Below are 25892 nucleotides of genomic sequence, written 5' to 3'. Positions count from 1 at the left end.
TCGCCATTGGAAACAAAATCTGCTTTACGTTTGATGCTATAAGCCGGAAAATGTGGAAATGTTAGTAAATTTTTCATACCACACATACATTGTGTACCTATCACTTTATACGTTTTGATATTTTTCAGAACCTCAGCTCCGCCTACAATAAAGAAGAGATCCCATATTTTCCTATTCACAATTATGCTTGTGCATCTAAGTATTAATGTATTGATTTAAAAGGTAACTTAGAAGTCTATTTGCGAGTGCGTGGTTTCAACGAAGAGATAAACTTGAAATTCTGTCTTATACTAGCATTTTACAATCATGAAAACGGTTATAATTCCCTTAAGAATTAAGGATACAGAGAGTGTCAGTTGGGCAAAGGGGTTGGTAAGCTACTTGAAAAAATCTTACGGCTCTGGCCAATGGTCGGTGTTTTACGATGAAGAGAAGACAAAAGAAATTGATGCATGTAGAACTACAGCAAATTCTGATTTAGCACCGGAATCCCTTTTGGAACAGAATTATAAGTATGCCGCTATATTGGAACAAGTGTATTTGAGGTTAGGCTCGCATAGCGGAGCCTTACAAATAGACTTCATTTGGTATGAAGCGGAATATCATCCGGGACTTGCTGACAAAAAATACAAGCAGCGCACAGTTGTGTTTGAGAAGAGCTCAGTGATGTACAATATAGGTGTTTTACTCACACAAATTGCTAAGAAGAAGATGTCAGATGATTACAAAAGTGCTGTTCCTTATTTAAGCAGGGCCATGGCATGTTTTAGCTACATGTCTAATCACTTTCTAAACTCTCCCTCTGTAGATTGTGCTGCAGAAAATACCGCTTTTCTCTCAACATTGTGTCATGCAGAAGCGCAGGAACTGTTTTTGTTGACTCTAGTAAACGGACCTGAACCATCTGGTAGAGCATCTTTGATAAGTAAGCTTGCTCATACAGCGGCAAACCTATATGAAGAGTGTCAGCAATACTATGAAGAAAATTACAAGGTAGGTTTCGGTACTACCGTCTATGGAGAAGATAAATGGAAAGATATAATCACCCTAAAAGTTCATTTGTACAAAGCCGTTACCGCTTACAACCAACTGCTTGTCTTGGAGGACTCGAAACGTATTGGAGAAGCTATATCATATGGTAATATTGCCCTAGAGGAGATCAAAGAAGCTGTGCACTACAAAATATTTGTGAAAGAAGAAATTGACGTAGTAGCTTTGAAGACAGTTATTGAAGAGAAACTAAAGAGCCTTATCAAAGACAATGACTTCATATATAATGATCTGATTCCTTCAGATGTTACTCTGGAGAGCATCAAAACAATGGACGCAATAAAGCCGATAATTTGGGAAGAGCAGATTAAATCTTACTTAGATGACGATCTTATTGAACTATGCAAAGGTGCGTTCAAAGGGATCGTGCCTATGGAAGTATACGAAAATGAAAGCATATATTCAGAAGAAAAAGCTTCGCTATTAAGAAAAGAAGTAGAAACCGTTGAGACTGCTGATTGGGAATATCAATCTTTTATTGAGTTCACAGATTTACCAAAACTCATTAAAGATTTAGAATCAAAGTACGCAGATGGATCTGGGTCAAACATAGATGATCCTCAATATGACCTAATGAGACAGCAAATTGAGTCATGGTCCAAACTCGTACAGACGAACAAACTGAAGAATGTCAATGAACAATTACAAAATATTGTAAATAGGAGGAATGAGATTTTATCTGTCTTATCAAATGTGTCTCCTGATCAGAAGGAAAATGCTATGAAGATTAAAAACTCTCTTCTTCAGGCTTCTCAATCAGACGAAAAAATATTTTCAACTATAAACCCATACCTAGAAGAGGTCGGTCTTTTATCAAATCCTAGTCTTCTATTCAACGTAATGAATAGATTCCAATCTAAAAACACTCAGCCAAGCTTACTTGATATTGACGATACCAAAAATGAACAGATTCTAGAACGTTTATCCAATATTAAAAACAACCAAGAAACTCTCAGACTGTTAAAAGAAGAACGTTCAAGGAATCTAAAGGATTTTAAAGAGAGTTTAAATAATGATGACATAACACAAAAGCTTATCTTACACACCGGGAAATCTGCAAAGGATATAAAAGCCTTTTTTGAAGAAGAGTTGGATAAATTCAAACCATTGAGCAGTAGAATTGAAGCAACTATCTTCAAACAAACGAATCTTATTAATGATATTAAAATAAAGCTTGATGAGATTTTTAAATTAACGGGTATTCAAGATAAAACCCCTGAACAGGAAAGTCTGTCAAAGGAGAGGAGAGAATTCTTTGATAAAATGGAGAAAGCTTATACACAGTTTATGATATACACAACAGACTTACCAAAAGGTTTGAGCTTTTATGATACGCTATTGAAAATGGCCAAGGATATAAGTTCTGTAAACCGTCCTGACCAATCTGCAGGACGATATGTGGATGGTTTGATACCTCCAGCTGTTCCCCAGAGGTCGACTCAATCAACGAGTCTTGCTGATAGTCTTGCTAGGATGAGTGTAAGAGATACTAGTAACGTACAACAGGGTGTTCCAGCAGTACCAAAGAGAAACTACGAAGGAGTTAATTCATCTCCTCCTATTCCACCAAAGTCATTGCCATCTGGCTTGAATGGACTATTGGGACAACAAAAACCATCAAGTGGGCCTACATCTTTCTATAACAACCCATCAGTATTTGATGAGGATTTGTATTCCAAATTTAGCAAGTAAGTGTTTGACCTCTATAAATATGTGTATGTCATATATAACTCAAGCTTTTCTCTTCTGTTTCGGTTTATTATTCCTATCGTTGCCTGTTGGTGGAACGTACCATATATTTTCAGATCCAAAGTCCGTCTCTGTTATTTTTACTATACTGAGTAGACCATCGTCCATAATTGCTAATAGAAAACTTCGGTAGCCATCCTTTATCTTCTTCATTTTTCGACTATACGCATTTCCAGTGGATTTTTTTGGCTTCTTGATTTTTTGATTTTGCATTTGTGTTTCCTGTTTCACTTTGTTCTCTTTCTTATTGTTAATTGGTTGTTTAGATTCCAAAACATCTATGTCATCAATAAATGGATATTTATAATCAAGATGTTGTAATATCTCTCTGAAGTCTGAAAGGGTAGGGAACTGTGAAGTATTAGAATTCTTATTGTACATCACTACTTGAAAATCAGGTAAGTACCTGTAACTCTTCTTGAAGTTAGGATTAGGCTTCCATATGTCAAAAACAATTTTATACTTTGAAGTGCCATAATTTGACATATTCGAGCATTTCGACTCATAAAGTTCATGAGATGTTTTAGGTGGAACATAGAAAGGTATAGCATTGCCTATCGATTCATAAATCTGACTTGTTGAAGTAAATTTCATAGGACAAAATCCCAAAATCTTTTTAAGAACATTGGGTGTATTTCTTATTACTGTATATGAGAACTTGGAGAAGAGATGAAAGAAATTATTAATGTAACTTGGGCGAGATGAACTTTTAAGGTACTTGTTAAAGTAAAGCTCCTGGAAAGAGTCCCTATGGCCGTATTTCCAATTCTTGGCACAAACGATATACCCCATTCTTTTCAAATATGCGTATAAATAGAATTCATCCAATTCTGCTTGGGACTTGAAAAATGAGTAGACCTCTTGTATTGATAAAATATATTCACATTTCTTTCCTTCTATCTCAATATTGAAAATAGGAGTCACCGTTCCTCGCTCTACTAAATACACAAATTCATAAAACTGCAAGGTCAAAGATCCGTCTGAATTTGGTGTTCCAATGCTATTTGTAAAGGTTCCCTTAGGGCGTTTGACAACGGCATAGTGGTTTTCCATATCGTAGAATGCTTTTACTTGGTTTTTTATAATGGTTCCTCTATCAGGCTGTCGAAGTACATTGAACATAGCATTTTTCGCTTGGGAAAGCATTGATACTTGAACGGTTGTCCCATCAGGTTCATAATCCTTTTCACCACGCAAAGGTATTGAATGTTTATTTCCATTTCCAATTAACCTCGAAGCGTTAGTCCAGTCTTGTAGAAGCTCATCATCCTCGACATCAGAGTCTTTGAATGCCTCTTCGTTATCAGACATAATAATAATGGCAAGGTTTTAAAAAGTGTGTTAGACTGAAGTAAGCGCTTAATGGTAATAAATCTCCATTAAAGATGTCACTTAACTATTATATTGGCATATAGTGATTTGGTTCGAGTATAAAATATCTGTTCTACCCCCTCTTTCAAGCTAATTGTTTTGTAACTTATAAGTTTAACAGGTTAACTCATCTCATTACATCTAGTTTCGATGCCTTATAACATTTTCATTTCAGAACCATAAAAAATTAAAAAATTCTCCGATACGGGGAGTCGAACCCCGGTCTCCACGGTGAAAGCGTGATGTGATAGCCGTTACACTATATCGGAAATTGTTGTTGTACTTCTGCTAACCAAGTAATAACATTCACTACTTAAATATATAACTTTACTACCACATTTCTTAAGTCTGAGTACTCTTTTTGACGTGTGTAACGAACAATCTCCATTTAACACGAATGAATCTTCACTATTATATTGAATATGAATATATATGTATAACGACTATGTGACAATGACTAGACTCTAACAATTGCATCAAGCTAAAATGTAGGCTATGGCGAAACCCTCCTCTCATCAATACACATCTTCATAATTTAACATTGTTGCAACCTGCGCAACTGCATCCACTTCCACACTTGCATCTTGCAGGTTTGCTGTTATTGTTGCTTGCTGCGCAGCAGTTAGAAGTCGAAGCGGCTTTTGCATTTGCAGCAGTGCCCTTTTGGTTAGACGCTTTGTTAGAACAACAACTCTTGGCCGCTTGTTCGTTGGTAACTTTGCTTGAACAACAACTCATGATGACTCGTATTTTACCTGTTTGATACCTCGCACAATATAAACCTAGTCTACTTAAATTTGGCTCCAACGCCAAAAAAACATAAGCATGTTGATAGTTAAGAAGCAGTTTTATGAATTGTGATTCCAACTATATATATATATATATTAATCATCCTTTGGGAAGGACCATTATCGATATGATCTTTCTGAGTTATGCCTGCGTGAACTTTACTGCGGAGGCTGCGTAGGGAAATAGTCACCGATTACCCAATGAAGTATATCGATGCGATGCTAGATAGCAGATAACCTCAAAATTAAAATATTTTTGAAAAAATATGATGAACATTAGAGAATTATTTCCTGTGTTTTTTAAATTTTGTTTTTTTTTTGTTTTGTTCTTTTTGAATATCTAAAAGTCAGAGAAGTCTGTTGAAAATCTCAGCGGCTAAAAATACGAAGGTTAAGATTTTAACTTTCTTATATGGTTACGTCAATTAATATATTTTTCTGACTGTTATTCTCATTCTAAACAGCTAATAGTTATGAAGTAAAAACTTATTTTACCTTCAACTTCTTAATTCATAATGTCAAAAATTCAGCGACTAAAGAAACTACAATCAAGGCTTTCCAAAACATCTAAACAATGCTCAAAATATTTGTAGACTGTGAAATGAATGCTGAGTGTGTTACTTGGTTGGATGAACTAATCAGTGAGAATGAAGGTTCAAAGGTGGTGGCTGAAAACCTCATTGTAGTTATGGAAAATGCATTGAGAGGTAAGATTGAAGATATCATTAAGGAGACACAATATGACAAACATAGTACATTCGAGTTGGAAAAGAAATTGAAGAGCAAAATTATGCAAGGACTAAAGTTGTCACGCTTAAATAACCATGGGACGGATTTCCCAAAAACCCTTCTTAAGGTGACGTGGCATCAGTTACTTCAAAACACTAGGGAATCGCCATTTTCCGCTGTAAAAGGGGAGCATGTGACGCATTTCCATGAAGAAACTATATTATCTTCGTATGTAAAGGAAACCCACTTGGAGATTACTCATGAAATGGGGACTCGGATGGCTTTTGACACTGAAGATGAAAAGAATCTCCAAAAAGTGATACAGAATATTCTTGTTGGAAAACCTTCAGAAAAGGCAAAAATATCGCAGGACGTCTCAAAAACGCAACGGTACCAGTGTAATGATTTTGAGATGAGTATTAACTTCTATCTCAACCTTGAAGAGAAGCAGTCAACCTTAGAGTCGTATATCAGTCAAAGTTTCGATAATATTGGATTATCTGATAGCGATGAAAGCAGTGAAAAGACGCAATTTGAACATTCTCACCACAGGCTTCCGCTCCCCCTCGAGAACTTAAGAAATTTAAAAGTTACCTTTCTTCCCACAAAGAACCTTGATGGGGTCTGGGAATTACTCCATTATGATTCTGATTTGAAACAAAAGATGTATTCACACTTAACTTCGTCTTTACAACTAAGCAACTTATTAAAGACGTCAAGATCTATGGTGGGTAAAAATAGGTTATTTTTATTGCATGGACCTCCAGGGACGGGAAAGACAACTCTATGCAAAACTCTTTGCCAGAAGCTCGCAGTGAGAAGATGGAGTATTTTCGACAATGATGGATACTCTGGCATTTTTATTGAAATAACATGCTCGCAGATATTCTCAAGATGGTTTGGCGAATCATCAAAAAATTTAGATGGAATCTTTAGCGATCTTGAGCAACTTCTCAAATACCAAGAAGACACAGGGAAATTTGTGTGTGTATTATTTGATGAAGTGGAGTCTTTGGCCTTTTCAAGAAGTGAACTTTTGAATAAGAATGAGACGACAGATTCCGTTCGTGTCCTCAATTGTTTGATGACACATTTGGATAACCTCAGAAAATATCCTAACTTCATTTTATTATGCACCTCCAATCTAAAGAATAATATTGATCCTGCATTTTTGGATCGGTTAGACGTATCTTTTTTCGTAGATTTCCCTTCTGTTGCGACTTGCTTCCAGATTCTAAAAAACCTTACAGATGAGATAATAGAGTCTAAAGTTGTTACTCCAGATGAAAACAAACCACAAATAACCAAAATTATTGGCCAATTGGCTATCTACTCAAACGTATGTCAAAAAATCAAACACTACATCCTCTCATACTAAAAAATACTGGATACTAACTAAACATTTCCTCAATCAGAAAGTCAAAATAAGTGGTCGAAGTCTTTCCAAACTTCCATTCAGTTGTATATCAGAGAATTTTAGTACTTTTCCAGTCACATTAACTCAATATCTCATTGCCCTCTCAATTAGTTTAAGCAAATATCAGTCATCACAGTCGTGATGAATTAGGTCTTCTCCAGAGATCCGATCATACCGGCCTCACGTTAATAAGAAAAAAAAAAAAGAAAAACAGCTCCGTGTATCAATCACCAAGAACCAATCCTTTAGAACAAATTTTCTTCTGGAAACGGGTTTGCAACCTGTCTGTTTTTACTGCATATTCTATAAGCAATATTGAATAAACATTTTTCCACATACCGTCCCTTTGGTACCTTAAAAAATCCATTCGGGATATTCAAACGTGCTCTGAAAAAAAAAAAAAAAAAAAAAAAAAAATCTAGGCTTATCCCTAAACGTGTTCCCTCCACACAAAAATTATGAGGAATTATTTCAAAAAAAAATTTAAAAAAGTAAACATCAACTACCGGATACTAGAGATTTATTATAAAATAAAGCTATTGCTCATCAAAGAAGATGAGCCTAGTGTTGTAACGAAATACGGCTCAAAGCTTCAGGGCATAAAAAGACAAATAAGTTGAACAATGAACAAGGTCGCTAGAACCCTCCTGAGTTTAGGTTTGTTACTTTCTGTGGTATCGGCAAGCACTTCATTGGAAAATGCTAAGCCTGATGAAGTTCAATCTGGAGCCGATGATCCTAAGGCTGCTTTTTTGATGTCGATTTCTATGATCTGCGTGTCTGAGATTGGAGATAAGACATTTCTAATAGCAGCATTGATGGCTATGCGTCATGAAAGGCTCCTAGTTTTCAGTGCTTCCACCGCATCGTTGGTTATTATGACAGTTCTTGGTGGTGTCATCGGTCGTACCTTTACAACGCTAATTCCAAAAACTTTGACTACCTTCTTGGCAGGTATTCTATTTTTGATTTTTGGATACAAATTGATTCTAGAAGGGCTTGAAATGCCTCGGAATGCAGGCATTGAGGATGAATTAGCAGAAGTTGAGGATGAGCTTGCAGTTCAGGATATTAATCATAGTCTGCATGCAGCAGAGGATGGGTCTTCCAAGGAGGTGGTTACAAAATACGTGTCAAATAACAAGATTAACGACATGATCATAAAGTTCATGAGAATTTCTACAAAGTTTGTCTCGCCAACATGGGTTCAAATTTTCATCATGGTCTTTTTAGGGGAATTTGGGGACCGTTCTCAAATATCTACCATTGCTATGGCATCTGGTAGTAACTTTGTCTATGTAATGGTGGGTGCATCCATTGGGCATGCACTCTGTAGTGCTTTGGCCGTTATTGGTGGGAAGCTTTTGGCAACTAAGATCAGTATGAGAACTGTCACCTTGGGAGGTGCATTTTCTTTCTTCGTTTTTGGTTTCGTCTATATTTACGAAGCATTCCATAGTTAGTCCCTCGTATGATGTTTTATAGATTCTTAACCCATCGAGCCTAGCATAGTCTAACCATATGTGTATATTTATGCAAACGAATAATCGGTTCCGATTTTGGTGTCACCTCATGCACCCTGGGTTTCTTGAGCAACTTCCCTAAGGACCCTTTCGCGAAGCATTCGTTTCAAGTTATTGTCCGTTCTTTTTTTGAGTTCCGCTAGATCTTTTTCGAGTTTCACTTCACTTGAATTTTCTTCACCCACATTTTCCTCACCCACATTTTCCCAACTCGTACTTTGCTCGTGTACAGCAGCATCTAAAGATCGTCTCGTAACTTTATTGTTAAAAGTTGTTTCATTCACTTGATTATCTTGGGTATCGTATTGCCGTAATTGCTCTAAGAGATTTTTTCTTTCTTCTAATAAGGAATTCATAATGTCATTCACAAGCTTTATCTCTGATCAACTATGATGTGATGAGGTATCTAAAATTATAATATCATGTTATTCCCTTCTTATAAAGTTACATAGGCATTAGTATGTTAACTCTTGCAACTTTTTCTGTAACCATTGTCAAAAAATAACAATAGAAAAAAAATAATAAAAAAAATTGAAACTACAATAGAAATTAAAGAATAAATCTTAACATTTAAGTACCAATTAGTAAAATTATGAAATATTACAATACCATTATGATATTTAGTTACTTAAAGTGTTTATCTTAAAGTCTTTATGAAGTTATCTAAGTTATATTCTTCTTCGTATTGTGAGGAATCCCACAATTCTTTTAGTTCACCAACTGCTTCCTTAGCCTTACCTGTTAAACCAGTCTCGTTTGCGATTTCTTCGACAGATTTCTTCTTTTCTGATTTCTCTTGCGATGGAATAGCATCAGCATCGAACAAGTCTAATAACTGGTGTGTATTCATCGAGGATAAACCTGCATTTTGTTGGTTCACGATTGTAGAAGCAATATTCATCTTGAACTTCTGAAGACCCATAATTTTCTCTTCTAAAGTGCCCTTTGTGATGATTCTATAAACATTAACCACCTTCTTTTGACCCAATCTATGGGCACGATCCATTGCTTGCAAATCATTCATAGGGTTCCAATCATGTTCAACAAAAATGACAGTGTCAGCTCCAGTAAGGTTTAACCCTAAACCACCGACTTTGGTAGTTAACAACAAACAATCAATGGATGGATCTTCGTTAAATTTACGAACAACCTTTTGCCTATCTCTTGAATCCACGCTACCATCTAAGCGCATAAAGGTGACAGACGGTAAATGTTTTCTAAGAAGGTCGTTTTCAACCATGTCAAGCATGTCCTTCAATTGACAAAATATTAAAACACGATGCTGACTGATGACATTGTCAATTGAAGGATTTCTGTTGGTTTTCTTTTCAATATCTTGCAGACCAATACCACACTCAAGGAGCAATGTTTTCAATGCTTCCAACTTTGGTGCATGGTTTATATCATGAAGGTCCATTCCAGTTTGAGATAGGTAACTTTGAACTTGGTGATATTGAGGATGAGATGCATTCAAGACTAGAGAAGGATGGTTACACAATTTCCTCATATATTGGAGAGCTTGGAAAATATGTTGCTTGTTTTCAACATCAGTGGTGTTCTCTATATCCTTCTCAACAACATTCTTTTGCTTTTTAACGAAATCATTGTAAAGTTGTTTTTGTAAATCACTTAATTCACAGTAGTAATCTTGAATGATCTTCGGAGGAAGATCTGATAAAACGTCTTCCTTTAACCTTCTCAACATAAATGGCAAAACTTGCTTATGCAATGCTTCTAATGCAAGCGCACCAGCTTCTTGCTCTTTCGACGATGTTTTACTATTCCTAGAACTTGCAATGGGCTTTGCAAACCTTTCTTGGAACATCTTTTCGGTACCAAGAAAGCCAGGCATCAAGAAGTCGAATAAAGACCAAAGCTCCACTACGTTATTTTGAATTGGCGTACCAGTCAAAACCAACCTATGATTGGAATTGATCAATTTCACAGCTTTAGCCAATTTCGATTGTGAATTTTTGATGATATGTCCTTCATCCAGTACGCAATAATTATAGTCAAACTTTTTCACAAAATCAATATCGTTTCTGGCAACATCGTAAGATGTAATAACAATATCTGCTGTAGGAACTTGTCCCTGCAAAGGCAATCTAACGGATGGACCTCCTGCATAAACAAGCACTTTCAATGTGGGGGCATATTGCTGGAATTCTTGTTCCCAATGCCCTGTTAAAGAGGGAGGACAAATGACTAATGATGGAAGAGGGCGAGTTTTTTCAGACTTCGTTTTCTTATAGTCTTCTGCTCTTAGATATTGATCACTTGCCATAATGCAAATAGTTTGCAAAGTTTTACCAAGACCCATGTCATCACATAATATCCCATGTAAATGATATTTATTCAAAAATGCTAACCAGTTAATACCTTCTTGCTGGTATTTTCTCAATGTTGCTTTGATTGCAACTGGAAGTTTAAATGGCTTGGCTTTGGATGGATCCATCATCTGTTGAATAAAGTCTCTTTCCTTCTCCCTACCTTTCATTAATTCCTCAGATAATCCAACCGGAGCTTCAATACCAGCCTCTAATGGAACTAATTTGATAATTGATGCAAATGTGGTAGTTGCGATTTTACGAATATCTTCGTTCGAATCACTCATTCTACCAAGCAAAGGAACAATCAAAAAGACAACATAAGGAAGAATTTCACTCTGCAATTGAATGGAGAGATGGTAGAGGAGTTCAACGACACCTTGTCTATCAGTGACAGATCCAGCATTATTCAACATTGGTAAAATATCTGTGATAATATAAGACATAAGTTGCACTGGCTTGTGGCAAGCAAGCTCTGACAATGTCCTGGCAGCAGAGTATCTGATGACTGCAAGATTAGACTTTAAGAAGGTTTTGAAGAGATGGAGTCTTGACAAGATTTCCTCTTGCTGAATATTTTCTGACATATAGGTAAACAGTGATCTGATGATTCCAAATGCGTCAACAATCTCTTGACCAATTTTACGATCGAAGTTACCATTTTCATCAGGCAATAGTAATTCAGCTTTATCTAGTGGTTCGAGAAGACTTTTCCTCAATTGAGGAACAGCATCCAACGCCTTATCTTGATAAGACAATAAAAGTTGGCTTAAAGTATAGAGGCCACCTTTTCTTTTAATCTGGGCTGCCTCAGATATCTTCTTAACTTCTGCATCTTCTTGTAAAGATAAACTGGCTGCTTCATTTAATAAAGTCATTATAACTGTGGTGTGCGTCGGATCAAATTCTGGGATTTCAGTGGTATCAACGCATAAAAACCCGCATAAATTCTTAACAATCTTGTTGACGACATTATTCTTCTCAGCTTTGATTAGTTCGTTAATCAATGTTATGACACTGTCACCCGAAGTGCGCTGTAAAATCGAATGCTTTTCAGATTTGACATTGTCCATCAAAGATCGTATAATTGGGTTTAGTTTGTTTGGCAAACCGTCTATTAGCATGACCGCTGAAGCGAAACTCGAGAGAACGCCAGATTGCCTTTCCCATTCAGATTCTTTAGCTGATTCAATTGCCTTAGTAACTCTATAACAAGAATCTTCTAATGGCTTCTTTGCTAGTATCTTTTGTGCATTAGGTAATAACGAAAATAATTTAGCATAATATTCTGTTTGTACCTTTTCAGCTGTTTGAATAGAGAAAGCCTCTGGACCCGCTTCAGGTTCACCTTTTACAATAATTGCGATAGGTGGGACCCTTTGTGGGGGTAGCATTCCTACATCGACGAAGGTCGACATTAAACTTTGACATTGTGTTCTTAATGCCTTCAAAATTGGTGTAAGTTCGCGGAAAACAGGTAGCTCAACCGAACCGTTTAAGAATTTGAGGAATGTTTCGCTGAAAAGGGAAGAAACAAAGGCTGGCACCTCTCTTCCATGCACGTGTTTCCAGTTATAACAAAAAGCCGATAGGACAATAGCGACTAATATTCTAGGTGTTGCGTAAGGGAGATCCAAGCAACTTGCTAATACATTTTCAAAGAATGACTTTAAAGTTGATTCTTGAAAATATGAGAGAGTTAAACCTAAAATTTTTGCAGCTGTTACTCTGGTATTGAATATAATATCAGATCCAAGAAGGGTTACATCACCAGCGAGCATTGGAGAGTCAATATTCACTAAGTTACTGCGGGGGCTCACTATCGTGTTGCTATTTGTAACATTACTTGAACGTTTTCTTTCAAGATTTATTAAATAACTTGAAGAGGGTTTTGTAATATGCTGAACATCCATAGCATAATTTTTTCCTTGTTCACCTATTGGTGTAATAAGCAAGTGTAGAATAGAAGTCAAGTACTTGCTGAACACAAAGTCGATACTTTTTTCCTGGCCTTTGTTCTCGTTATATCCTTTGAGCATGGATGTATAAAGATTGCACGATAATTCTAAAACTTCTTCATTTTGTTCCAAAAGAATATTCTGATAAATTAGTTTGAATAACTTTCCGTTAATCCAGTTTTTAGTGGAATTATCATTAAGCGATAAGAAAGCGGAAAGAAGATTCAAAACCGACTTTCTCACCATTGTGATAGAGTGTCTCAAAAATGGATATAACTGAGGAACTAATGACTTAAACGACCATTCGGAAGGTGAGTCGATACTTTTCTGCTTTAAAACTGCAAGAATTTGCTCATGTTTGCAGAGTTTGGCTAGAAGATCCATGACAGAGGAAACACTAGAGGAAAGGTCATCATCTAGATGTGTCAATGACCCCCATACAATTGTTAGAACGAGATCAAGTGTTTCTGTATTGAGAAGGACAAAGTGTGATGTTATTGGAGATAAAATTGCTGCAGACACGCTTTGGACATCATCATCACTTTCTTTTAAACCGTACAATACAACATTGACTACGTTATCCAAAAGATTGTGCTTAAACAAGAAATCCGTCTTGATAGACACAAAGTATCTTATACCTAGTAGACCACCGTGGGTTGCTTGCCAGATTCTATTGGGTGATCCTGTCAGTTTAGGGTCTTGGAGAACCAATTGTTCTAAATTATAAAAGACTTTTAATGCAACTTCATCATCTAGGTGTAGCAATAGCGTTGCTAAAGTTTGAGCAGCTGATTCTCTGACCGGTGCAACAGCAGTATCATTTATGAAATCACTGAACCTGTCTAATGCAAAAATTGTCAATAAGCGAGTTGCTAAATCCTCTAAACTGTGATAATTTCTTAAATCGTTCGCTTTCCTGGATTCACCTCTTAGTCTACCAACTGCTGGGGCGTGTTTTTTCATCAATTCACGAAGACCAAGAGCCGCACCGTGTCTAGTCTCCCATTGTTCATTTGTGAGATTTTCTACAAGTAGCTCATATATGCCTTGAAATTGCCATACGAAACCACTGATTTTTTCATGCTTCTCTAAGATAGGCTGAACCATTGATTCGACCATCAATCTTTTTTCATCTGATTGCTCTGTAATCTCTAATTTTGGGTTTGTTAAGGTTGTTGGAGAAGGTGTTGGAGAGTTACTCGGTTCGTCAACGTTGGCAGCTAGCATATTACGTGTTGCATTTGATTGTGACAAATCGACCGGTTTCTTATTTACTGTTTTCGCTTGTATTTTTCTCTTTCTTCTAGCCATTGCCAACATCCTTGCAGAGCTTTTTGATTCGGGAGGTGCAGTGGGCCTTGTTCCATTTGGTGAATTAAAGGTGGCTTCATCTGTTACCGAGTCTACGCTTTGCTCCTTTTTGAGATCTGAAGATGAATTTCCCCTTTTTAAATGTTTCGTGTTAGGTATCTGGCTATTATCATCATCCGTGGACCCTATATTTGTGTTCAATTCATTGGAATCAAATTCATTAGCGCTTGATGCCAAAAGAGTTTTCCCCGATTTAAGGAGTTGGCTCAGATTCCAGTTATCCAAAGTTAAATAATGTGTATCATCTTGTAAATTTAACCATTCTTCTGTATGCGATAATTCCTCCCATTTTACTTTCATCTCTTGTTCAATTTTAACCTTGGCAGAGTCTACCTCTAACAGCCCATTTTCTTCTTTTTTCACGTCTACATTATGGCTGTTGGTTATATCATCATCATTATTATTATCGTCATCATCGTCATTAATGTTACTATTAATATTATTACAATTGCTATCATCATTACTATTAATATTAGTGTTGCTGTTCTTCTCCTCATTTTTAACGCTTAGGTCATCATCTTCACCATTAGGGTCCCAGAGAGGGGCGTGTGACACGATGCCTCCTACCGCACGCGCAGCAGTAACCCTTGTTTCCCAGTTTTTCGACAGTAAATATGGATAAACGCGCGATAATAATGGAAGAGTTTGTTCAGGATGCTGTTTAGCTAGATCACCTAATTGGTCTGCGGCCATATTCCGTACCACTTGGGTGGACCCCGTCTCCAACAATATCACTTGTCTATCTAACCGTGATTCCTGCGATGACATTACTTTGTAAGTTCAGTCTTATTTGACTTTTCCGGAATATAATACTATGAAATATAAATCAAATATGTGTATGTGTATGTCTGTACACCCTTCAAAAAATTGTTCACGCAAAAACACAAACAGATAAAAGACGATAATAGGGTATACCAGGTACTAAAACACAGTTTCTATCTTTTATGTGTACTCAACAAGTAGGTACCGTCTTTTTATGCGCTATTCTTGTAATCTTTGTTACTGCTGTTTGTTATTGTTTTCCAATTTGTTTATTCTGCCGCTGAGACCAAAACAAAAAAAGAACGCCAAAATTATAAACCTTTATATATCAGAATCTTATGAAGTCCAAAAAGAAATAATATCGTAGTCTCCGTCTAAAAATCCAAATAATGAAAAATTTTTTGAAAGGAGAGAAAAAAAAAAAAAAAGATCACTGTTCCAGTCTCCTCCGAAAAAAAAAAAAAATCGTTTTCTGACACCTACGATTTAGATCATCGCCAGATTCAAGGATATTAATGTTTTATACCTTGAAAAAAAAATTTGGCGCCTATATCCTCACTATAAAATAGCAATTACCTGCAGAAAGGAATTCAAACGGTGGTACTATATATATTTTGATTAGATAGTTAGGTTCCAAGAATCGCTATTGAAAACAAAAGCTTAACTTCTACTTCAGAAAAAAAAAAAACGTGTAATTGACATAAAGTCTATGGGCCTACTAAGGTGTTAAGCTCATTCTTTTTTTTTTGTATATAGCGCTACGGCGAATAATAATGGTTTAAATTCTATTCAAAAAAAAAAAACAACCTAATGAAAACAACTTAGTTACAACTGAATCGTCTTGTTCCACATATATTTTAAACACACGTAGGCGAGAAGTTTCCTCACCCGTACACCACCAACATAATATTGTAGGGTATTTCACTCTGCTTTTCGTTTTTTTTTTCTTTAGTTAATATAGGAGGACCTTGCATTGAGAAAAAAATGTGGAAGAGCATGAGAACGTATCAAATGACGAAGCGGCGTTTCTTCAATTCGATTCCTGAAAGAGCAGTTACTCAATTTTCTTTCTCATTGAATTACTTTTATACAGTTCATTTTTCCGGTGGAACTTCGTTGTTGTGAACAGTTTCGACACGCCATGTTCCATGTTCGAGAAAGCAAAGACTGGTTTTCTTCGAGAACTTCTAGGTGAGAGGAAAGGAAATGACTAGGTGCAAAATGACTCTTAAGTATGTAGCTCATCACAAGGAAAAAATAACTATGTATGCATCGAACTAGGTGCAGGAATCCCATGTCATCGAAACGAAAGGTGTATATATAAGAAGGCAAAATATATAACTCTTTTGGCAAACCATTATCATAAATTTGGTTTGTTACTTGAAGGTCATCAGAATGACAAAGCAATAGGCAAAGGCACCTTAATAAGAAGTACAGTTTTTTGAAAATTAAAAAAAATCATGTCTGTGAACTCAAATCCGTACGCGCCATCCCCAAATGATGTGTTATCGAATGTCGGAAATTTCCAACTTATTGAATCAACTTTGAGAGAAGGTGAGCAGTTTGCCAATGCGTTCTTTTCCACTGAAAAAAAGATTGAAATCGCAAAGGCTTTAGATGACTTCGGTGTTGACTATATCGAACTCACCTCACCAGTTGCCTCCGAACAGTCCAGAAAGGACTGCGAAGCTATTTGCAAACTTGGATTGAAGGCTAAAATTTTGACGCACATTCGTTGTCATATGGACGATGCAAGAGTGGCTGTAGAAACCGGCGTAGACGGTGTCGATGTAGTCATCGGCACTTCAAAATTCTTGAGAGAATATTCGCACGGTAAGGATATGAATTATATTGCAAAATCTGCTGTTGAGGTCATTGAGTTCGTCAAATCTAAAGGTCTTGAAATTAGATTTTCTTCGGAGGATTCTTTTCGGTCCGATATTGTTGATCTCTTGAATATCTACAAAACTGTTGATAAAATTGGTGTTAATAGAGTTGGTATTGCAGACACTGTCGGATGTGCAAATCCAAGACAAGTTTATGAATTGGTTAGAACTTTAAAAAGTGTTGTGTCGTGTGATATTGAGTGTCACTTCCACGATGATACAGGTTGTGCCATCGGTAATTCTTATTCTGCTTTAGAAGCAGGAGCAAGGTTGATAGATGTTTCGGTTTTAGGAATTGGGGAGAGAAACGGTATAACCTCCCTTGGTGGTCTAATGGCAAGGATGATTGTATCTGCACCAGATTACGTTAAGTCCAAATATAAACTACACAAATTGCGTGACATAGAGAATCTTGTCGCTGACGCAGTTCATGTCAACCTACCGTTTAACAACCCAATTACAGGATTCTGTGCATTTACACACAAAGCGGGTATTCATGCCAAGGCTATTTTGGCCAACCCTTCCACTTACGAGATTCTAAATCCAGAAGACTTTGGTATGAAGAGATATATTCACTTTGCTAACAGATTGACAGGATGGAATGCTATCAAATCTCGTGTCGAACAACTAAATTTAAACCTATCAGACGATCAAGTCAAAGAAGTTACATCTAAGATCAAACAAATCGGTGACGTGCGTCAATTGAGTATCGAAGATGTGGATACTATCATCAAAAATTTCCATTCGGAGTTATGATTAATTATTATATTGTCAGATAATCGTTAATTTCCTATTAGCGGTCAATCCTAAAAATATATAGTATTTTATTTTCGAATAAATATGTATGACTGAATTCGTCTGTTAGTTTTACTATAACATTGTTAACGAACTGTATTTATCAGACTGCCGCATTTACACTTTAAATGAGCGTCAAATATACTGCCAGTTAATCTCCCGAGAATAATAAATGATTACCTTATAGAAAGAGAAAATGACAAAAACAAGGAGATTGAAAAGGACTGTTTTGTCAACATACATCCGTACATCATTAAAATAAACAAAAATATGATTTCTTAACATTTCCTTTTTTGAATTCATTAATTTTTTTTGTTTTTTTTGGATGGACGCTGAAAAATACAGAAATCAATACCGCTGAGAACATCGATTAGTATAAAAAGCAGATTGTTACTTCAGACATACATTTCTTCAAGCAAGAACTAAAGAAACCAAGAATCATCGAGTCACAATGCCAAGTATGTGGTATCATAACACCAGTTTACTTCATTGATGTACTCTACTACAGTTTAACTTTTCTACATTGGATAAGTTAAAGTGGGGGAAAGAACGCTGGCTTTATTTAAAGCCATTATCTTTCCTTTCGAGGTTCGGGTCCTCATGAATCATGAATATTGACTATGGAGCAGATACTCCACCCAAAATGCATATAACTTACTTCCAATATTACCTTGTCGTTGAAAACCCGACACTTCAGCACAAGGAACGGAAGTAGGCATGCATAATTTCAAAACCGTACAGGTTTCCGAAATATGGGTGGTGCATGTATATCACTGTTTGTTCAAGAAACTTTCAGCGTTGTTGCATATCAGTTCCATTCTTGTTGCAAATGTTTGCATCAGGATCATGTCTTTATTTGTTGTTTCGTGAGTGTTTATTCCCGTTTATAATTCCTCGTAGTTCAGTCATCTTTGACCAACTGTTTGCATTCTAATTGCAAGCGAAGCATAGTCTATCCGTCAATCTTTGCATGCAAATATTGGAAAACATTTTCACTAACAACTAATAACTTTTACAACAGGAGCCCCAAGAACCTACTCTAAGACTTACTCTACCCCAAAGAGACCTTACGAATCTGCTCGTTTGGATGCCGAATTGAAGTTGGCTGGTGAATACGGTTTGAAGAACAAGAGAGAAATCTACAGAATTTCTTTCCAATTGTCTAAGATCAGAAGAGCTGCCAGAGACTTGTTGACCAGAGACGAAAAGGACCCAAAGAGATTGTTCGAAGGTAATGCTTTGATCAGAAGATTGGTGAGAATTGGTGTCTTGTCTGAAGACAAGAAGAAGTTGGATTATGTCTTGGCTTTGAAGATTGAAGATTTCTTGGAAAGAAGATTGCAAACCCAAGTCTACAAGTTGGGTTTGGCCAAGTCTGTCCACCACGCCAGAGTTTTGATTACCCAAAGACACATTGCTGTCGGTAAGCAAATCGTCAACATTCCATCTTTCATGGTTAGATTGGAATCTGAAAAGCACATCGACTTCGCTAGAACCTCTCCATTCGGTGGTGCTAGACCAGGTAGAGTTGCTAGAAAGAGAGCTGCTGCTGCTGGTGGTGCTGAAGAAGCTGACGAAGAATAATTGCATCGCAAAGTTTAAATCATTTATAACTATTGCTTCTTTTGTTTTTATCCCTTCTTCTTCAAACTTCAGAGTTTTATGATTAGAAACTAGTAAGACTCATCGTTGCTTTTCATCGAACTGTATATAGATTAATTCTCTCGCATTGACGGGTTAAGGAATTTTGAGTGTAATAGCTTCTTTAATATCATTCTCTGATTTATCAAACGGTAATTTTAGGTGTATATTATGTTAATTAATTGTATTATTGGAACTATTAATCTATTGGATATGATTAAGTATAATAGTACCTAAATTCCATTCAAGGTGACTGACTAGCTGCCAATTATCCAGATATCTTAAAACGTAGTTTGATATGCCCAAAACAGATTTGACGCTTACCAGATAATATAAATCACGGGACTGTCTAACACCCATACCTATTTAAATATTTAATCTTTGTATAAAATATTACCCAATGAGGAAATGTAGTGTGAAAAATAATAATTTTGTTGTCCCACATTTTCTCATTCGAAGTCTGTCTAAACCCAACGCAAAACTTCGGTTTCCCGCAACCACGAATGTCAGCCCACTTCCCAGCATCTAAGCTGGAGCGCCCCTTCTAACCTTCTCTTTCTAGCTGGGTGCCGTCCTACCTAGACTCTCCCCTCCTCATTGGCATTCCTTTCTTTCTCTGCCTAGCGTTAGCACCGGTGTCCTAGCAGCAGCTTGGTGGACCCACCTCTATTCTGCTCTGGCGTAACCATTGTATTGGATTGGGAAGTCTGGATTCTGGAAGTTGCAATATTGTATGAGTTTCTAGAGTATTAGACAAGTTATAGTATACAAAATGAAAAAGTTTTGAATCACATAGTATTGAATAGGTGTTTCTGTGTCAGGCTCAAGACCCCGTCAACAACTAAGGATCAATCAGCAAAAATGGGTAAATCGTATGTGGTACTATCGTTACAATTGTTTAGGCGTTTTTGAAGTGAATATTGATCGTTATTTTAATGATATGGAATACAGTATTGAGAAATCCACTCCACTAAGTTAGAACTACAGGAATGCATCATTATACCGAATAACAACTTTTGGTGGGAACCTATAGTAATAATGTCATTCATGGCAAGTTAAAGTGGCTATGAAGTGATCTTTTGAGTTCAGTACCAAATATAATATCCTGCAACGGCACTTTGACAATAAGGAGGGAAAGCAAGCACCAGCAAGGACAAAACAAGCTAAAGTTTCCATTTGTGCTCTACAGAAATGACAACAATGTTCATGACGAAACGTAAACTAATGCTATTATCAATAGTTAATGGACATTTTTACTAACCATCATTATCACAATGATAATTTTAAAATAGACACGGTTACAGATCTCGTACTCGTTACATGTTCCAACGTGACTTTAGAAAGCACGGTACCATCCCATTGTCTACCTACTTGAAGGTTTACAAGGTTGGTGACATCGTTGACATCAAGGCCAACGGTTCCATCCACAAGGGTATGCCACACAAGTTCTACCAAGGTAAGACCGGTGTTGTTTACAACGTTACCAAGTCCTCTGTCGGTGTTATCATCAACAAGATGGTCGGTAACAGATACTTGGAAAAGAGATTGAACTTGAGAGTTGAACACATCAAGCACTCTAAGTGTAGACAAGAATTTTTGGAAAGAGTTAAGGCTAACGCTGCCAAGAAGGCTGAAGCTAAGGCTCAAGGTGTCGCCGTTCAACTAAAAAGACAACCAGCTCAACCAAAGGAATCCCGTGTCGTTTCCACTGAAGGTAACGTTCCTCAAACTTTGGCTCCAGTTCCATACGAAACTTTCATCTAATCTCTAAACTCAGTGTCATGGTTTGCAAAGTTTTTGTTTATAGTTTTTATATATTATTGGAATTGCTCGTTAAAGATATAATATAATAGTAACAACTATTCAGTCAAATTACAACAACTGTTTTCAGGAGGCGCTTTTAGGTTTTCACCAAATAATAATATCTTAAATTAGGCGAATTCATTGTCATTCTATAACTATGACTACATTCAAATGCTTGACAGCTCGTTCTGTGTCAGTTTTTGTTTTTTTCATAAAAAGTAATTAAATATATAAATGTTTAAAAATTTGAACCTCATCTCATCTCTGGAAACCGGTGATACCATAAGCTGATAACAGGTAGCAGACAAAAACAAAACGTACCTGATTTCCCGAAGTTGGTTGTAGTGAACTGAGTACTGCGAGCTTTCGTAGACGCAAGTGGCGAATTATTAGAAGTTGAATTTTTATCGTTAGATTATAAGCGCCCTGACTTAATCATTCTCCTCATAGTCAGTTTCTTCATAAGAAAGCGTCTGCAGAAAATACAAGTGTAGTATCTACAAACAGACAATATATCAAAACGTTAACCTGTTTGAATATTTCTAGCGATGAAAAAAGTAGATATCGAGAAACTAGAAACAGATGCAATTGAATCTGCTCCTTTTCTAGGTAGTGATGAGAATAATGCCAACCTGAAAAGTGCTGACCGTCTAAATTTACCAAATCCACCAGATGACAAACAACAGCCTGTTAAACCATGGGTCCATTTCGTAGCTGGTGGTATTGGTGGAATGGCTGGAGCGATTGTTACTTGTCCGTTTGATGTTGTCAAGACTAGGTTGCAAAGTGATGTCTTTCAGGCTCAGTACAAATCTGCAGCTGGTGTAAGCAAGGGCACTGGTGGAATTCATTTCATCTCTAGAAGTTTATTACATTTTAAGGAGACATTTGGTATTATTGGAAATGTCTACCGCCAAGAAGGGTTTAGGAGTCTTTTCAAAGGGTTAGGACCAAATTTAGTAGGAGTTGTTCCCGCTAGAAGTATTAATTTCTTAACGTACGGAACTACTAAGGATATATACTCCCAGGTTCTAAATGATGGTAAAGAAGCACCATGGATCCATCTACTAGCGGCAGCAACAGCTGGGTGGGCTACATCTACTGTCACAAATCCTATTTGGCTAGTGAAAACAAGATTACAACTTGATAAAGCAGGGACAAAGCAGTATAAAAATTCGATGGATTGTATCAAAAGTGTGATAAAAAATGAAGGAATTCTGGGACTTTATAAAGGTCTTAGCGCATCTTATTTGGGTTCTGTGGAAGGTATCCTTCAATGGATTCTATACGAGCAAATGAAGAGAGTTATCAAAGAAAGATCAATTGAGAAATTTGGTCATATCAATGAAAGTGAAAAAAATACATCTGAAAAGATTAAAGAATGGTGTCAAAGATCAGGTAGTGCTGGTTTGGCCAAATTTGTTGCAAGTATTGTCACATACCCACATGAAGTTGTTAGAACCAGGTTGAGACAAGCGCCAATGGAAAACGGTAAATTAAAATACACCGGCCTAGTCCAGTCATTCAGAGTAATTATCAAAGAAGAAGGATTTGTTTCAATGTATAGTGGTTTAACACCGCACTTATTAAGAACAGTACCCAACAGCATCATTATGTTCGGGACATGGGAACTAGTAATTAAACTATTGTCATGAACAAATGTCAATTCCTTGATGACCACCTAATGCGTTCGATTACTTAATGACCTTATGTGACATGTATTTACTCCTTAAAATTTCCTGTAGATAGAATTTAGTTTCATTTTATATTTCGCCTTGATGGACAAATTTCAATAATTTGTCCACACTAAATGGCCTTGAAGTCTTTACAGTCGACACCGAAGATGGATAGATGTTACTGCTTTCATCCATCGAAAGTTCTTTTAACTCTTTTGCAGAGTGAAGACCATTATACGAGTGCTTCGACCTTTCATCTATTATGCACTTGGTAGCCCAAGTTGTGATGTCCTTATCTTTGTTGATGAGTTTTTTGATTTCCTCATCAGAGAGGTTTTCGACATCAATTCCATTGGTCTCTCTAGCATCTTTTATCCATTCATCTACCTCAGGAATATTTTTTTTCCTCATCAAAGTCGTGATTAAACCTTCATGTGCTGTTGTGGGGAAAGAAGGCAATGGATATGCTACTGTCGAATCTAAAGTTTCTTCATAATGATCGAGAGTATTTGTTAGAGATGAGAGTTGCGTAAGCGTGACCATCAATTGTGCCTGTAGTGAGTACCATTGCGGAAGTTCAGCTTTTGACATTTCATCTCGTATTTTGGCCAATGAAGCAGTGAGTTGCGATAACTTCATTCGTAGTGCATCAAGAGCTTGTGTTGGTACATTGCTGAAATCTGCTGAAACAGATGATTGAAGTGGATCTGCGTTCGAAGGAGTGTCTGACATTCGATTTGATATATAGAGTGGACTTTTTCGAGTAACCGCTAATTCAACGTTATTCCTTTGATCTGTATTGTTATTACAGCTAAGATTTTAACATTTTTTGTTATTATATAAAACCCATTTTTTGTTTAAATCATCGAATAGACACTTTCCTACGGGCCATACATCAATTCAATGAACAATAATACTGAAAATAAGAGTTAAACATTGGTGCAATACCATATAATGAGGATTGGAGTCAAGGAAGGCTGACACAGAGTGATGAACAGTATGTATAACAGTAGTTGCTTATTATTGATTGAAGACATATTGATTGACTAACTATTTCAATTAAAAAATAGAACATTCATTACACCAACAGGTATCACAGCTAAAACGTAAGACAATTGAAAATGAAGATCTAAGTGAAGTAGTTCAAGAGTCAGAGACTTTTGTTCGAAATAAGAAACCAGTTGGTGATGAACTTGGTAAAAAGAGCATATTCTATGATCCTGATTGGAATCCATCTGGGAAGGCACCTTTTGGATTAAAAAACATCCCATATAATCCCAGAACATTCCAACGAGAGACTAATTTAGCGCCAAGATTGGATGGATTTGAAGATATACCGTTACCAAAATCTCTTAACCAACCTAACCGCAAAAGAGAAGGTCAGAACAACGATCAAGACAAGAAGTCTTAGAGACATAATTGAGATAAGATAATACGTTAGTTCATTTTTATGTCGTTAAAAATACGCCATTTTCATCTATACAAAGAGATGTGTTGTAAATTTATTTAAGGAAAAGACAGAATGAGTCGAATCTAATCATGATATAATTCAATGAATATTGTTGAACTAAATCTGTATTTCTGTATTTGCTTTTTTTTTTTCTAAGTTATTTGTAAAATCTTTGGAATATCTAGTTTCATAAAGGGGGCCCATTAGTTTTAGTAGTACTACTATCGTGCGAAGAATAAAGAGAAAGGTAATGAAGAAGAAGATAATCATGACTAAAATTATTTCAAGTTAGCCAACAACTTCTCGACATCAGCAACGGATTGTTGCAAAACCTTTTCTTGGAACTTAGGGTTGGTTAGTTCGTTTTGGACCTTAGCGACAACAGCGTCAGCGATTTGTTGTTGTTGTAATTGACGGACAGAAGCTTCGTATCTGACCCAGGATTCCAAAACAGACTTAGCTTCAGCAGCCAAGTCAACCTTTTGCTTAAGTTCAAAGGCTTCGGCTTCCAATTGGACGGTTTCCTTGGAGACCTCGAACAAAACCTTGGTAGTTTCAGAAACGTTCTTCAATTCAGAGACAGATTCGATTCTTTCCTTGACAGCATCCACATGCTTGGTTCTGGAGGAGTTCAAGATGTTGGTAACTTGCTTGACTCTGCTTTCGGCCCACTCGTTGTAAGCTGGAGCCAAGTACTTGCAACCAGCCAACACAACACCGGTGAAGGTAGCAAGCAAGATAGTTTCAGCGTTCATAACGTATAATTGGTTAGAAATGGCGTAAACAGCAGCTGCGGTAGAGGTGGCCAAGATACCGGTCTTGGTCAATGGAGTGTTACCTGGTAAAGCATCCAACACAGAGGAAGCCTTGGATTTAGGGTCTTGTGGAGCTGGACTGGACATGTAACGAACAGCAATTGGAGCTGGACGAGCACATAGGCCCACAGTAACTGGTCTGGAAGCAGCCTTCAAACTCAAAGCACGAAACATGGTTGATTGATTCACTGATCTTTCTGTCTCCTAAACAATCTGGAACACTATTCCAAAGCAAAAAAGATAAGTTGAGTATCAAACAAAAACAGATATCAACCTGAAATCTATTCCAAAGATAACAAAGAGGTTACCAAATAAAAAATACACTGTAAATAAAGCATATATATATCTTGTATTCAAGCAAACTGTTCTACAGAAATGTTTAATTAAAGGTTTTCAACGAAATTTAAAAATCTCAGAAAACTAAAAAAAAAATCTTTTTCTTGGTGTCTGCACCTGCAATAGAAAAGAGAGAAAGGACATAGATACCGTTAAAAACGATGTGTATTGAAGTATTGCTAAACAGTCAAGTAGAGATCACATCCTGAGCAACCTCTAACATGGCGCCCGTGTTCTGCATTTTAGAGGTTACAGTAATCGAATACTCCATGTGTTAAGTATCTGCTTGAAAATGTCCCCTGTTCCTTCTTGTATATTCGCATCTGCAGGTGTATTATTTGTGCCTCAGGTAACCACCATCGATTCACATTGCCCTATGATTGGTTCACGGTCACGTGATATTTCCGGGTAGTTTTCTCTACCTTTTTTCGTATATGTATATGTA

General features: G+C 36.6%; 13 protein-coding genes and 1 non-coding gene across 14 annotated transcripts; 7 read left to right on the top strand and 7 right to left on the bottom strand.

Moving 5' to 3' along the window:
• Nucleotides 1-306: 306 nt before the first annotated feature.
• BRO1 (Bro1p) lies at nucleotides 307-2742 on the top strand (the record flags this gene model as incomplete). The annotated part of the gene is made up of 1 exon (XM_022822469.1): nucleotides 307-2742. The coding sequence occupies one exon, from the start codon at nucleotides 307-309 to the stop codon at nucleotides 2740-2742; it is 2436 nt and encodes an 811-aa protein (XP_022674288.1).
• Nucleotides 2743-2781: 39 nt separating this feature from the next.
• SEN54 (tRNA splicing endonuclease subunit SEN54) lies at nucleotides 2782-4110 on the bottom strand (the record flags this gene model as incomplete). Its single annotated transcript, XM_022822468.1, has 1 exon — nucleotides 2782-4110. The coding sequence occupies one exon, from the start codon at nucleotides 4108-4110 to the stop codon at nucleotides 2782-2784; it is 1329 nt and encodes a 442-aa protein (XP_022674287.1).
• A 256-nt stretch (nucleotides 4111-4366) lies between these two features.
• Nucleotides 4367-4440, bottom strand: KLMA_R131. The gene has a single exon. It is a non-coding gene; the product is annotated as a tRNA-Glu (tRNA).
• Nucleotides 4441-5532: 1092 nt separating this feature from the next.
• On the top strand, nucleotides 5533-7065 carry PCH2 (Pch2p; the record flags this gene model as incomplete). Its single annotated transcript, XM_022822467.1, has 1 exon — nucleotides 5533-7065. One exon carries the CDS (start codon nucleotides 5533-5535, stop codon nucleotides 7063-7065), a length of 1533 nt encoding a protein of 510 aa, XP_022674286.1.
• Nucleotides 7066-7727: 662 nt separating this feature from the next.
• GDT1 (putative ribosome biosynthesis protein GDT1) lies at nucleotides 7728-8567 on the top strand (the record flags this gene model as incomplete). Its single annotated transcript, XM_022822466.1, has 1 exon — nucleotides 7728-8567. The coding sequence occupies one exon, from the start codon at nucleotides 7728-7730 to the stop codon at nucleotides 8565-8567; it is 840 nt and encodes a 279-aa protein (XP_022674285.1).
• A 107-nt stretch (nucleotides 8568-8674) lies between these two features.
• On the bottom strand, nucleotides 8675-8983 carry KLMA_10773 (uncharacterized protein; the record flags this gene model as incomplete). Its single annotated transcript, XM_022822465.1, has 1 exon — nucleotides 8675-8983. The coding sequence occupies one exon, from the start codon at nucleotides 8981-8983 to the stop codon at nucleotides 8675-8677; it is 309 nt and encodes a 102-aa protein (XP_022674284.1).
• A 281-nt stretch (nucleotides 8984-9264) lies between these two features.
• Nucleotides 9265-15051, bottom strand: MOT1 (DNA-binding ATPase; the record flags this gene model as incomplete). The annotated part of the gene is made up of 1 exon (XM_022822464.1): nucleotides 9265-15051. One exon carries the CDS (start codon nucleotides 15049-15051, stop codon nucleotides 9265-9267), a length of 5787 nt encoding a protein of 1928 aa, XP_022674283.1.
• A 1454-nt stretch (nucleotides 15052-16505) lies between these two features.
• Nucleotides 16506-17687, top strand: LYS21 (homocitrate synthase; the record flags this gene model as incomplete). Its single annotated transcript, XM_022822463.1, has 1 exon — nucleotides 16506-17687. The coding sequence occupies one exon, from the start codon at nucleotides 16506-16508 to the stop codon at nucleotides 17685-17687; it is 1182 nt and encodes a 393-aa protein (XP_022674282.1).
• Nucleotides 17688-18728: 1041 nt separating this feature from the next.
• KLMA_10770 (uncharacterized protein) lies at nucleotides 18729-19316 on the bottom strand (the record flags this gene model as incomplete). The annotated part of the gene is made up of 1 exon (XM_022822462.1): nucleotides 18729-19316. The coding sequence occupies one exon, from the start codon at nucleotides 19314-19316 to the stop codon at nucleotides 18729-18731; it is 588 nt and encodes a 195-aa protein (XP_022674281.1).
• Nucleotides 19317-20228: 912 nt separating this feature from the next.
• On the top strand, nucleotides 20229-21131 carry RPL21A (60S ribosomal protein eL21; the record flags this gene model as incomplete). The annotated part of the gene is made up of 2 exons (XM_022822461.1): nucleotides 20229-20239; nucleotides 20660-21131. 2 exons carry the CDS (start codon nucleotides 20229-20231, stop codon nucleotides 21129-21131), a joined length of 483 nt encoding a protein of 160 aa, XP_022674280.1.
• A 587-nt stretch (nucleotides 21132-21718) lies between these two features.
• Nucleotides 21719-22825, top strand: RIM2 (Rim2p; the record flags this gene model as incomplete). The annotated part of the gene is made up of 1 exon (XM_022822460.1): nucleotides 21719-22825. The coding sequence occupies one exon, from the start codon at nucleotides 21719-21721 to the stop codon at nucleotides 22823-22825; it is 1107 nt and encodes a 368-aa protein (XP_022674279.1).
• Nucleotides 22826-22933: 108 nt separating this feature from the next.
• Nucleotides 22934-23578, bottom strand: MED8 (RNA polymerase II mediator complex subunit MED8; the record flags this gene model as incomplete). Its single annotated transcript, XM_022822458.1, has 1 exon — nucleotides 22934-23578. The coding sequence occupies one exon, from the start codon at nucleotides 23576-23578 to the stop codon at nucleotides 22934-22936; it is 645 nt and encodes a 214-aa protein (XP_022674278.1).
• A 258-nt stretch (nucleotides 23579-23836) lies between these two features.
• Nucleotides 23837-24257, top strand: AIM4 (Aim4p; the record flags this gene model as incomplete). Its single annotated transcript, XM_022822457.1, has 2 exons — nucleotides 23837-23843; nucleotides 23917-24257. The coding sequence occupies 2 exons, from the start codon at nucleotides 23837-23839 to the stop codon at nucleotides 24255-24257; spliced, it is 348 nt and encodes a 115-aa protein (XP_022674277.1).
• A 317-nt stretch (nucleotides 24258-24574) lies between these two features.
• Nucleotides 24575-25285, bottom strand: ATP4 (F1F0 ATP synthase subunit 4; the record flags this gene model as incomplete). Its single annotated transcript, XM_022822456.1, has 1 exon — nucleotides 24575-25285. The coding sequence occupies one exon, from the start codon at nucleotides 25283-25285 to the stop codon at nucleotides 24575-24577; it is 711 nt and encodes a 236-aa protein (XP_022674276.1).
• Between the last annotated feature and the right edge of the window lie 607 nt (nucleotides 25286-25892).

This window comes from Kluyveromyces marxianus, chromosome 1 (genome assembly GCF_001417885.1).
Source record: "Kluyveromyces marxianus DMKU3-1042 DNA, complete genome, chromosome 1".
Classification (NCBI taxonomy): Eukaryota; Fungi; Ascomycota; class Saccharomycetes; order Saccharomycetales; family Saccharomycetaceae; genus Kluyveromyces; species Kluyveromyces marxianus.
This window is presented reverse-complemented; position numbering and strand designations above follow the sequence as displayed.